This window comes from Cavenderia fasciculata, assembly GCF_000203815.1.
Source record: "Cavenderia fasciculata unplaced genomic scaffold Scf_ET2XIPL01COFD4-5, whole genome shotgun sequence".
NCBI lineage: Eukaryota > Evosea > Eumycetozoa > Acytosteliales > Cavenderiaceae > Cavenderia > Cavenderia fasciculata.
Window position 1 is genome coordinate 1,695,020 of NW_004457695.1, and position 11,273 is coordinate 1,706,292.

The 11,273-nt window shown below is 32.6% G+C and overlaps 3 protein-coding genes across 3 annotated transcripts; 1 reads left to right on the forward strand and 2 right to left on the reverse strand.

Annotated features, from left to right (window-relative positions):
- Positions 1-40: 40 nt before the first annotated feature.
- On the reverse strand, positions 41-3,766 carry DFA_08289 (uncharacterized protein; the record flags this gene model as incomplete). Its single annotated transcript, XM_004355727.1, is given in 10 exon segments — positions 41-81; positions 101-197; positions 562-592; positions 995-1,040; positions 1,080-1,122; positions 1,616-2,136; positions 2,204-2,555; positions 2,639-3,118; positions 3,242-3,356; positions 3,657-3,766. The coding sequence occupies 10 exon segments, from the start codon at positions 3,764-3,766 to the stop codon at positions 41-43; spliced, it is 1,836 nt and encodes a 611-aa protein (XP_004355780.1).
- A 191-nt stretch (positions 3,767-3,957) lies between these two features.
- On the reverse strand, positions 3,958-5,592 carry argJ (amino-acid N-acetyltransferase; the record flags this gene model as incomplete). Its single annotated transcript, XM_004355728.1, has 5 exons — positions 3,958-4,540; positions 4,616-4,863; positions 4,941-5,036; positions 5,124-5,435; positions 5,512-5,592. 5 exons carry the CDS (start codon positions 5,590-5,592, stop codon positions 3,958-3,960), a joined length of 1,320 nt encoding a protein of 439 aa, XP_004355781.1.
- Positions 5,593-6,146: 554 nt separating this feature from the next.
- Positions 6,147-11,256, forward strand: DFA_08291 (uncharacterized protein; the record flags this gene model as incomplete). Its single annotated transcript, XM_004355729.1, has 9 exons — positions 6,147-6,383; positions 6,463-6,716; positions 7,199-7,227; positions 7,352-7,831; positions 7,909-8,853; positions 8,919-9,058; positions 9,182-10,589; positions 10,673-11,148; positions 11,251-11,256. 9 exons carry the CDS (start codon positions 6,147-6,149, stop codon positions 11,254-11,256), a joined length of 3,975 nt encoding a protein of 1,324 aa, XP_004355782.1.
- Between the last annotated feature and the right edge of the window lie 17 nt (positions 11,257-11,273).

The following is an 11,273-nucleotide window of genomic DNA, read 5'->3' on the forward strand; positions in this document are numbered from 1 at the left end:
TTTCTTCTTACCAAATATGTCAAAATTCTTTTCTCTGAAACTATTCGTATACTAATACTAATACTACTGTTACTACTGTTACTAATAATAATAATAATACTATGTGTTGATGATTGTGTTAGTTGATTTTGTTGTGTTTGCTGATCAAAATGTTTGTTATTATATTTGATCTGCTGCCTGGGGTTGATTGATTGAAACTAAAATAAATAATAAATAAATAAATCTATATTACAGTTAATAAATAAATAATAAATAAATAAATCTTGTTGTTGGTGTTGTTGTATTGTTTTTGATGAAATGAGGAGATGGGTTTAAAGAAAGAAGATGATAGCAAGAGCAGAAAAAAGAAAGATGAGATATTTCTCTTAGTCTTTGTCTGGTCAGAGAGGGTGTCAGCTGTTTTAAGAAACTAGTTTATTTTTGTGTTGTGATCGCCAATGAATGGATGGTTGGGTTGGTGGTCTGGTTGGTGTTCCCACACTTTTCCCTTGCTTTGTTACAAATCTGTCTCTGTCTCGACGAGACAGGTGTAGTGTCGAGTCGATAGTAGTAGGTACTTACGTTTGGACAAAAGGGAGAGGGCCGACGACTGCTACAACAAAGATAGGGAGAAACAGTTTAAAAAAAAAAAGTGCCTGAATGACTTTTTGGTTTGACTATGATGAGATGTGTATGGAATGGTACTGTGAGCAGGAGGTAGGCGGATAAACTTAAACTACTTTTACAACAAGTTGGTTTGGAGATAGTACTAGAGTAGATGGATGATAAAACAAAACAAAAACGACAAACTGCTGGGTTTTGTTTTCGTTTTTACCCAAATATCTTCGATCTGTTTCAATGTTGCTATGAGCAGCGGATAAAAAATGAAAATCAATAATAATAATTATTTTTTTTAAAAATATATAGAGATGGTTTCACTGAATTATGCGATGATGGATGGTTTTAACGACTATCGAGGCCACAGCCCCTTTTTTAGCCCCCTATTTCCACACACACTCGGTTGACGACTAAAGAGGCAATCACAACACAATCATCTAAAACTATAATTATAAACAACCTTCGATTCATTCAATCAATACCCTTCTTGGTTTTAGTGGCTTTGTGTTCAAGTGAGGCAGCCTTCTAAAGAGAAGCCATGCTAGGTGGCAATGGGGGTTTTCGTTCGGTCAATATGGATGGGCCAATAGAATTGAACGATGATGTGTATCTCCGTGTGTGTAGGTTCACAAAGTCGAAAACTCTCGTCAAGACGAATCGAAGAATCTGATCAAATCTTGACTCGTTGTCTCACATTTCTTGAATCTTTAAAAAATGACGAGTCAATCTTGTTTAGACCAAAAGAGATCACATGATCTTAGTAGTTTGACGACCTATTGCAATCAAAACTATGGATATTATGTTCTATAGAATAGTTGTTCTCTTCCTTTTTTCTTTATTAAATTTACATCAAACATCTAGCTTAGCTGCTTCCTCATCCTCCCTCCCTTTTCATCAATTGCAAGGTACCTAGATGATTGATTGGTTTGTGTTGTGTTTGTGTGTTTATGAAACGACTTTGGAACTTTTAGACCCAAGAAGAAGTCTCCCTTCTTTTTCTTTCTTTATTTTTTTAGACCCAATTCAAATCGGCTTGAATTTGGAGAACATCAGTATCATAGTAAACATTGAGCATGTAAAACTCCATGGCTGGTGGGGCAGTAACGGTAAAGGTTGGGATGACGATGACACCTTGTAGCATTTGCAAGAGTTGAACGAAACCAGTTTCATCGACTGTACCGATATTGGTGTTGGTTACCAGAGCAGCTGGGGAGAGACCTACCAACGTGGTAGCAAGTAGAATTTGGTTAGGGATGTCTCCAACGGTAGCATTACTTTTGAGATCAATCGCTACTATAAATTCGACGGTGAATGCATCGATTGGTCCACTCGACGCTAGAATATCAAATTGTCCAATAAATTGGATGTTGGATAGCGTAACACCGGAACTATTGATCGATGCACTTGGAAGTGATGATCCTGCAGTCAATGTAACTTGTAGACCTAGATTTGGATAAGCCGATAGACCTGGTGCAACTTGTGAAAAGAATGAATCAGATGTATTTAATTGTACTGGACTTGATGATGGTACTTCTGATGCTAAAATAAAATTAAAAGTAAGTATCTTTTTCATTTCTTTTTTTCATCTTTTCTCTATTGTACATACGAGAAAGAGTTATAGGGAAAATAGATTCAAATGGTAAATAGGCAAGTGATTCAAAAATGTAAGGGGTTAGGGTGAATGCCATATCAGTGTCAAAGTTTTCGAGAAGTGATCTGTCTGGCACATCGGTTGGTTGAACTGGGTAGGTGTTTACGGTACCCGATGATGTGGAGACTTGGGATGTGCCAGCAAATTGAATGGTCATGGTTGGAGTCATAACAGAACGATTACTCGATTCAATAATACTTCCAGTCAAATCAAGATAGAAATCATTTCCATTGACCGAGAAATCAAGTTTATATTGTGGATCTACCCACATTGCTTCAATCTTTGATGCATAACTATTTAATTCATTCTAAACAACAAAGAGAAATAGAAATAGATAGAAATAGTTAATATTTGTTGATTGATTGTTTGTTTACTTTTTGTTTGACTTACAGTTACACCTTCAGTAACAGTTGGAATAAATTCATTAGCAACCATACTAGCAATATCATCAACTGGAATGACACAAATAGAGTTGGTACATTGAACAAAGATGGAGATGGTACCTTGGTTAAAGAGCATGGTAGTGTTGATAGCTTGGAATGAGACTTGTTGGGTTGTATAGTCAAAGGTAAATGAAGTACCGAGTACGATTGGATCAGAACTATTACTGTTGGTGTATACTTGGATCCAACCATCTTCACAAGGATTAAAGATAGTCTTTGCACAGATATGATAGTTCCACTTTACATTGAATCCAATGTTTTGCCAACCCAACTCAAATGCAGTGTCTGTAGTACCTTGAATCAAAAAGAATTCATCCAATGCTAAACTTTGTTGAAAGTTTGAAAAAGTATAATCAGCACTACTACTTGACCCAGATTGTGATGGAATTGCATAAGAGTTGAATGTATTTTGTACTTCTGTTGTTATCTAAAAAAAAAAAAAAGAAATATAGGTAAAATTGTTAAATACAAACTAGTACTAAATCTATCTATCTATCTATCTATCTATCTATCTATCTATCTATCTATATATATATAGATATATACATACTTGTGATCCAACATCACGAATCAATAAATCACTTAATCCTATATAAATACCCGATGGATTATATGGAATCTGTCCTAATACAGTTTGTGATACCAATACTGCTACTACTAGTAAACTAGACAATAAAAAAATGAATGATTTATACATATACATTTCTTCCTATCTATCTCTTTCTTTGATATCAAATATAAATGTTGTAAAAGTAAGATGAGGGTTTACAAACATAAAGGTTGATCACCTCTGCTTGTGGGGAAAGGTCCGATTAAAAGTTTAAAAATTAAATTTTAATTCAACACCAAAAAATTTCCGACAATGTAATGAAAAATAAGGAGCAGGGAGGGATCACTTCTCCTAAGATATTTTTTGGTGTTGAATTAAAATTTAATTTTTAAACTTTGATCGGACCTTTCCCCACAAGCAGAGGTGATCAACCTTTATGTTTGTAAACCCTAATGATTCAGAAATGTCATTGGAACAAGGAAGAGAATAAGTTGAGAGCTCCCATGGGAATATAAATAATTCCATAATTATCACATCATACATAACATTATGGAGTATTATTTATTTGTTTTGTTGATGATTATTATTATTATTGTTGTTGTTGTTTACAGTATTGTTTGTATTATTGTATTGTTTATATTTTTGTTGGTTGTATTTAAACATCATTATTAATATTTTTTTTAAAAGGGGTGGAGATAGAGGGTTAGAGATCTCTTTTAAGTTCTATAATGAGAATTGGCTCTAACATATTCTTCAGTTAAATCACAAGTCCACATGGTGGCATGTTGTTTGCCCATACCAAGATCGACAATGATCGATACGTCACCGTGCTCTAGGATGGCAGCGGCTCTCTTTTCGTCTTTTTCGAGTGGTTGACCATTCTCGAGGAATTGCATGCATACCTTTTGGTCATTCTTTTTTCCAATTCCGATATCCTTGCCGTCGCCAATAGAGAACCACATTGACACCTTGAGTGGATCGATATTGACACCACTGTATCCAACGGCTGCCAAAACACGACCCCAATTGGCATCGGCACCATAGAGTGCAGTCTTGACAAGCGATGATCTCGAGATGGTGTCTGCAATGGTCTTGGCATTGACTTCAGTATCAGCACCAACCACATTAATACTAACAAACTTGGATGCACCCTCTGCATCACGTACAATCATCTGACACAATTCAGTCATCACCGATCTAATAGCTTCTTGCAACTTGTTAAAATCTTCGCTACTATTAGAATTGATCAACTTATTATCAGCTTGTCCATTTGATACTAATACAACTGTATCATTTGTACTATAAAGAGGAAAGAAAATGGAAATGGTAAATAAATAGAGATGATTAATCAAATGATTGATTGAATGTTTTTACCTCATATCACCATCAACATTGATAGAATTAAAAGAATAGTGAACTGAATGTTTCAAGATTTGATTTAATACATCTTCACCAACAGCTGCATCTGTACAGACTGTACAAAGCATAGTAGCCATATTTGGATGAATCATACCGGCACCCTTACAAATACCAACTATATTTGCTTCCTTTCCATCGGACAACTTGATAATCTTTTGTGATAATTTTGGTACTTTATCAGTTGTCATAATTGCTTTGGCTGCCTACAAAACAAAAGTAAACAAACAAATTAATAATTAATATATATCAATATTATTATATTGATCAATCAAACACATACAGATAACCAATCATTTGGATTTAATTTAGTAATAGCTTCTTTAATACCCTTTTCAACTTTGTTCATATCTAATTGTTGTCCAATAATACCAGTTGACTAAATAATAATAATATAATGATTTAATGGTTGTTTGTGTTTTATACTTCTTCTTCTTCTTCTTTTTCTTCTTCTTCCTTTACATACCATAACAAAACTTGGTTGTTTAACCTTTAATGTAGATGAAGTTAGATTTGACATTGTTTTAGCATTGGTCATACCTTGGTCACCAGTGCAAGCATTGGCACCACCACTATTGATGATGAGTGATTGGAAACCAGTGTTTCTATAAGTGTCCAACAACGATTTACTGAGGAGTACTGGAGCAGCCTTTACCTTGTTCTCTGTGAATACAGCGGCAACGTTACAAGCACTTTCAGAGTAGATTACACAAATATCACTATTACCATTCTTTTTAAGTCCACATGCTGTAGTTCCCGTCTTGAATCCTTTTGGTCCCTAAAGAATATTAATTGAAATCAACTCTTAGCACATTTATAAATAGATATAGATATGAGATATGATATATTTATACCTTTGAGACAGTAGAACTAATGTATCTAAATGAATAGTTGATAGTTTTAGTAGTTGGGTTACTTATCAAATATTTAAACATCTTTAAAGATAGTGTGCGTATATATAAGTATATTTAATATGTATAAAAGATACAATAAAAAGTGATAAGAGTACAAAAAAAATACAAAACAACGATTTTGATGACGATGATGGTAATGAATGAATGAATTATTTGTTATAACTCTTCAGCCCGACCAATGCAAACCATCCCCGTCGGAGACTGCAACCATCCCTCCTCCTCGTTCACCCAAAAACTTGTGATGAAAATTTAATTTAAATTAAAAAATTCTTGGGTGTGAAGATGCATTGATCGTCTCTTTTGCTTGATTATAATCGAATTCTTACACAAATCACACGCACACACGCAAATTTGTAGTTATACCTACCCTTATAGATTATATAGATCTTTCGATACCTCTTGTCAAAAGGAACGACGACGACGACGGTCGACATTAATGACATAGAGATACTAGTAGTATTGTAGTAGGTAGCAGTAGTGGTGGTAGTGTAAATAGATCGGTGGTCAAACAACTATACTCTATAATAGTTATATATATATAACGATATATATATATATATATATATATCTCAAGAATGAATTCAAGATCACAACCAATAGGTGGAGGTGGAGGTGGTGGTGGATCGGGAGTGTCAACCATAGCAAGAGGGGAGACACTCTATCGAGACCAACAATACTTTCAAAAACAAATAGAAACAAAGACCAATCAAATGTTGGACAGCTTTCACGAAATCATAAAGATCAGTAAGATCAATGATTCTCCTCAAAATGTATCTGAAGTATTTCAAATGGAAACAAATACTACTAGTATTGTAAGTAAAATATAAAAAGAAAGTATATACTAGTATATACTATATATAATAGTAATCTAATTTTTAATTGTCTCTTAAGTTAAATTCAGCAGAAGGATTATTAAGAATCATTGAAGAGTTGAAACAAAACATTATATTAAATGATTTCTCAAACATGATGGAAGAGGTTAGAGTTCAGAATGAAGTCTATAAAAAGATGAATGATCGTACGACAAAGAGAATCAAGGATCTCTCAGATGACGTATCTCGTGGATTGGCAGAATTAGAGAATGAATATTATACATCAGACTATAAACAACTAAATACATCAACAACAACAACAACAAAGGAAAAGTAATCAACCACAATATACTATACCATTCCAAGCAAGGATACTTGTTGATTCTATTGGGACAATCAAGTTCCCTTCTTTCTCTTGTAACGATCAACTATAAAGAACATTGACAAAGAGAGAGAGATATAGAGATAGATAGGGATTGGGAGCTTCAGAATCTAGATTACGATCGATCTCCACAAGAGTAGGGACCTTATTTTAATTTCAGGAGAGAAAATAAAAATAAATATAAATGAAATTGGGTCAACAGTTCCGTTGTTGTCTCTGCAGGAGGATAAGAAAAAGTGTTGTTGAACATTAGTAATCCATCTCTATTCCTTTTTTTCAATTTTTATAACAACAACAGAATCAAGTAATATTGTATCACATCCCAACTTTCATATATATAGATGGGGATGATCGATATCACCAATCTTACAATCACAGTGTATTATTAGTATATTTTTTAAAAAAAAACACAATTTTGATTTGTATTTTAAAGAAAGAGAGAAAGAGATAGAAATATATATTGTACTGTAGTACTACTATATTATATATATATATAAATTATTGTAATTTAGATTTTTTTTTTGTATATAGTAGTTTAGTTTAAATATTTATATATTTATATATATATATATATATATATATATAGTACAAATGTCACAATCAAATAATACAGGAGTTATATCAAGTGTAACATCAACATTATCATCAACAGGATCATCATTATCATTATCATCTATAAGTCCATCATCATTGATTGTTGGTGGATCGAGTAGTAAGATTATCGATGCATCGAGAAAAGGCAATGTGGAGCAGGTGACCAAGCTACTCAGAAAAGACATCAAAAAGGCAGAAAAGAGAGATGAAAAGGGAGACACTTGTCTACACAAGGCTGCCATGTTTGGACATTCCGAGTGTGTAGAAGCTATATTGAAATGGGCAATGTCATCCAACATCAACATGGCTACACCATTGGTACATGCCAAAAACAATGAAGGTTACACTGCAATCATGTACGCAGCTCTGAATAATTGGAAAGAGTGTGTAAAGATACTCTTACATTATGGTTCAGATGTAAATGAAAGATTACCTCATAATCCTGGTGTACCTTTATCTTATTCAATTAATAGTATGTAAATCAAATCAAATTAATATAGTCAATAGAATGAATATTAATATTGATTATTTAAATTAATATTTATTTAGATGGAACAGGATCATATGTATGGAGGATTGAAAACTTTTCAAAGATTAAAGATAGGAAAATATATAGTAATACATTTCAAGTATCTGGGTATAGTTGGAAGTTGGTAGCCTATCCAAAGGGATCTAAAACCGATGAGAATCTATCACTTTACTTGGAGGTTGCAAATCATGATTCTTTACCTGACGGGTGGAGTCATGTTGTTCATTTTTCATTTACCATTAATAATCAAAATGAATTGAAAACTATTGGTACAATTGGTTCAAGTGGTAGTAGTAGTAGTAGTGTTGGTGGTAATAATAATAATAATGTAAATAATAATAATAATAATAATAATAATAATCATAGTCATAATAATAATTCAAATGGAAATGGATTTGGTGGAAATGGATATGGTAGTAGTAGTAGTACATCTACAACATCAACTTTATCAATTACATCGTCATCATCATCAAATAAAGATGGTAATAATAGCATAAATAATGGTGGAGATTCTAAAAATAAGAAAACTGCAAGAGATGTAACAGCTCATAGATTCCATAAACATCATACCGATCTTGGATTCTCACAAATTCTAAAAAAAGATGTACTTACTAGTAACAAGAAATCAGGGTATCTATTAAACGACACTTTGGTCGTTGACTTTAGGATAGAGGTTATTCCTCCCATCTATATAGAAGAGGATAATTCAATGACCTACACTTGGAAACTTCAAAAGGTTTCAACACTCAAGGACAGGGCTACTAGTCAACCTTTTAAAGTTGGTAATTGTAGATGGATGATTGCAGTCTATCCAAAAGGAAAGAATGGAAACAACTATCTATCAATCTATCTAAAGGTTGCCGATAGTGAAACATTGAAAAACTTATCACCCGATTGGTATTATCTTGTAAATTTTAAATTCTCAATTATCAATCAAATTACTGGTCAAAAAACAACTAGACAAGGTAAAAGAAAACAAAAAACAAAAACTAACAAAAGACACGAATTTAACCTTTATTTTTTTATTTAGTTGAAGGTAAAAAGTTTAAACATCAAATTGAAGATTGGGGATTTCCTCAATTTATGAAATTACAATTATTAAATGATGAAACTTCTGGATTTATCAATTATGATGATGATTCAATGCTTATAGAATTACAAATGGATATTGTAAATGATTATTCAAAACCAAAAAAATTAAGGGTAAACAAATCAAATCAAATCAAATAATCATCAATGTACTACTTTGATTTATTTTAATATTAATATTTTCTTTTTATTTATTTATTTTAGGAAAATCAACCAGATAGAGGATTAACATTATTACATTGGTTTGCATATAAAGGAGCTCATGATTATATGAGATTATTATTATTGGGAGGAGCCAATCCAAATGTAACAGAAACAAGAGGTAGAACACCATTGGATTGGTGTTCTTATAATGGAGATGTACAGGGAGCAGAGATTATGTTGACAACTGGAATGGCAGATGTAAATTGTCGGGATTTAGAGGGATATGGTCCTTTGCACAAGGCAGTGATGAATGGTCATCTCGAACTATCAAAACTATTGATAAAGTATGGTGCCTATATCAATGCAAAAAACCTGTTGCGTGTTTCTCCACTCTCTCTTGCCGTTAGAGTTCATAGACTATGGTGTTTTGAAAGTTTGATAAAGAATGGAGCAGAGATTAACATGTCTGACAAGAGTTCTAGATCATCATTACATTGGGCCGTTTGTATGGGTGAATCAAAACTATTTTCAATGTTGTTAAAATATGGTATTGAATCTCAACCCCAACAACCCCAACAAATCAATAATAATAATAATTTTAGTAATAATAACAATACCAATACTGGAATTAGTATTAAACAAGTAATTGAAAATAATGCTTGTGTTATTGATGATGTTGCAGTTAGTAGTGAGCAAGATATGACAGAGATTAATGATATTCAATCCGAAGGACATGACCATATACAGGCATTTGGTGAAAATGAAAGTAGTGGAGACGACTCTGAAGATTCAACCATGAATCATATGCAACAAATATCAAGTCCTACCAATAATAGCAATAATATCTTTGAATCTACCTCTTCTTCTACTCTTCTCTCTTCAAACGCTTCTTCAAGTAATACAACACCAACCACTACCACAGCAACAACAACAACAACAACAACTATATCAACCAATTCAATTGATGAAGGTCAAATTTCAATTTCACCACTTCAATTAAATGCAAAAGATTCAAATGGTTATACACCTCTACATATAGCCATTATAAAGGGTAGATTGTATTTTGTCAAAAAACTGTTGGAAAAGGGAGCGGATCCTAGAGTATCCACCAAACAAAATGAAAATGCTCTCCACATTGCCATCACCTCTAATGAACATACAATCGTTCAATTGTTATTAGACAATAACCCGTCACATGCTCAAGAATTGCTCAATCAATTTGATTCAAAGGGTCGATCACCCCTTCACCGAGCAATCATCAACGGTAATCCTCCTCTTGTCGAACTTTTAGTTTCAAAAGGTGCCAACGTTAACCTTTTCAATCCAAATACTTCATTGGAATGTACCACTTCTCCATTGGCAGATGCTCTCAAAACATCTGACATTTATTGTATTATTTTACTTTTACAATATGATGTTGATGTTTATAAATATACTAGAAGTTTAATGAAACTTTTATCAAAGAAATGTAAAAAAAAAAAAAGAAAAAAAAGAAATAGATAAAACATTATACTAATTAATTTTATTTATTTATTTATTTTTAATTTTTAGTAAAACAATTACAAACAAGAGATATTGATAGTATTATACCAAAATGTGTAGATAGTCGTTTAGGAAGAGAATTAAAATATTTGGTTAATAATCAAGGTTATCATGATGTAACGTTTGTAGTTGAAGACAAATTGATTTATGCATGGAAAGGTATTCTTTGTGCCAGATCAGACTATTTCAAAGCAATGTTTGAAACACCACTTTTGGAAAGCTCTCAATCCAAGGTTAAAATGGAATCGATCACTCATACAACATTTTTATTGGTGATGGAATTTCTCTATACAGACAATATCGATATTGGTGCAATGGGTTTGGATGACCTGATGAATCTTCTTTTTGCTGCCAATCGATTCATGTTGACCCGTTTAAAGCAACTTTGTGAACGTACCATCATCTCTCACCTGACTGTTGACAATGTATTCAATTTTGTCAAAATATCAGATCTCTATGGTGCAGATACTCTCCTCTCAGAGTGTGTATGTTTTTTGTCTGACAATTTCTATCTGTGCAATGATACAGAAGATATCCTTAAAATTCCTAGTTTTAAACAAAAAGTACTAGAGTATTTTAAAAAAAAGGAATAATAAATAATTGTATAAAT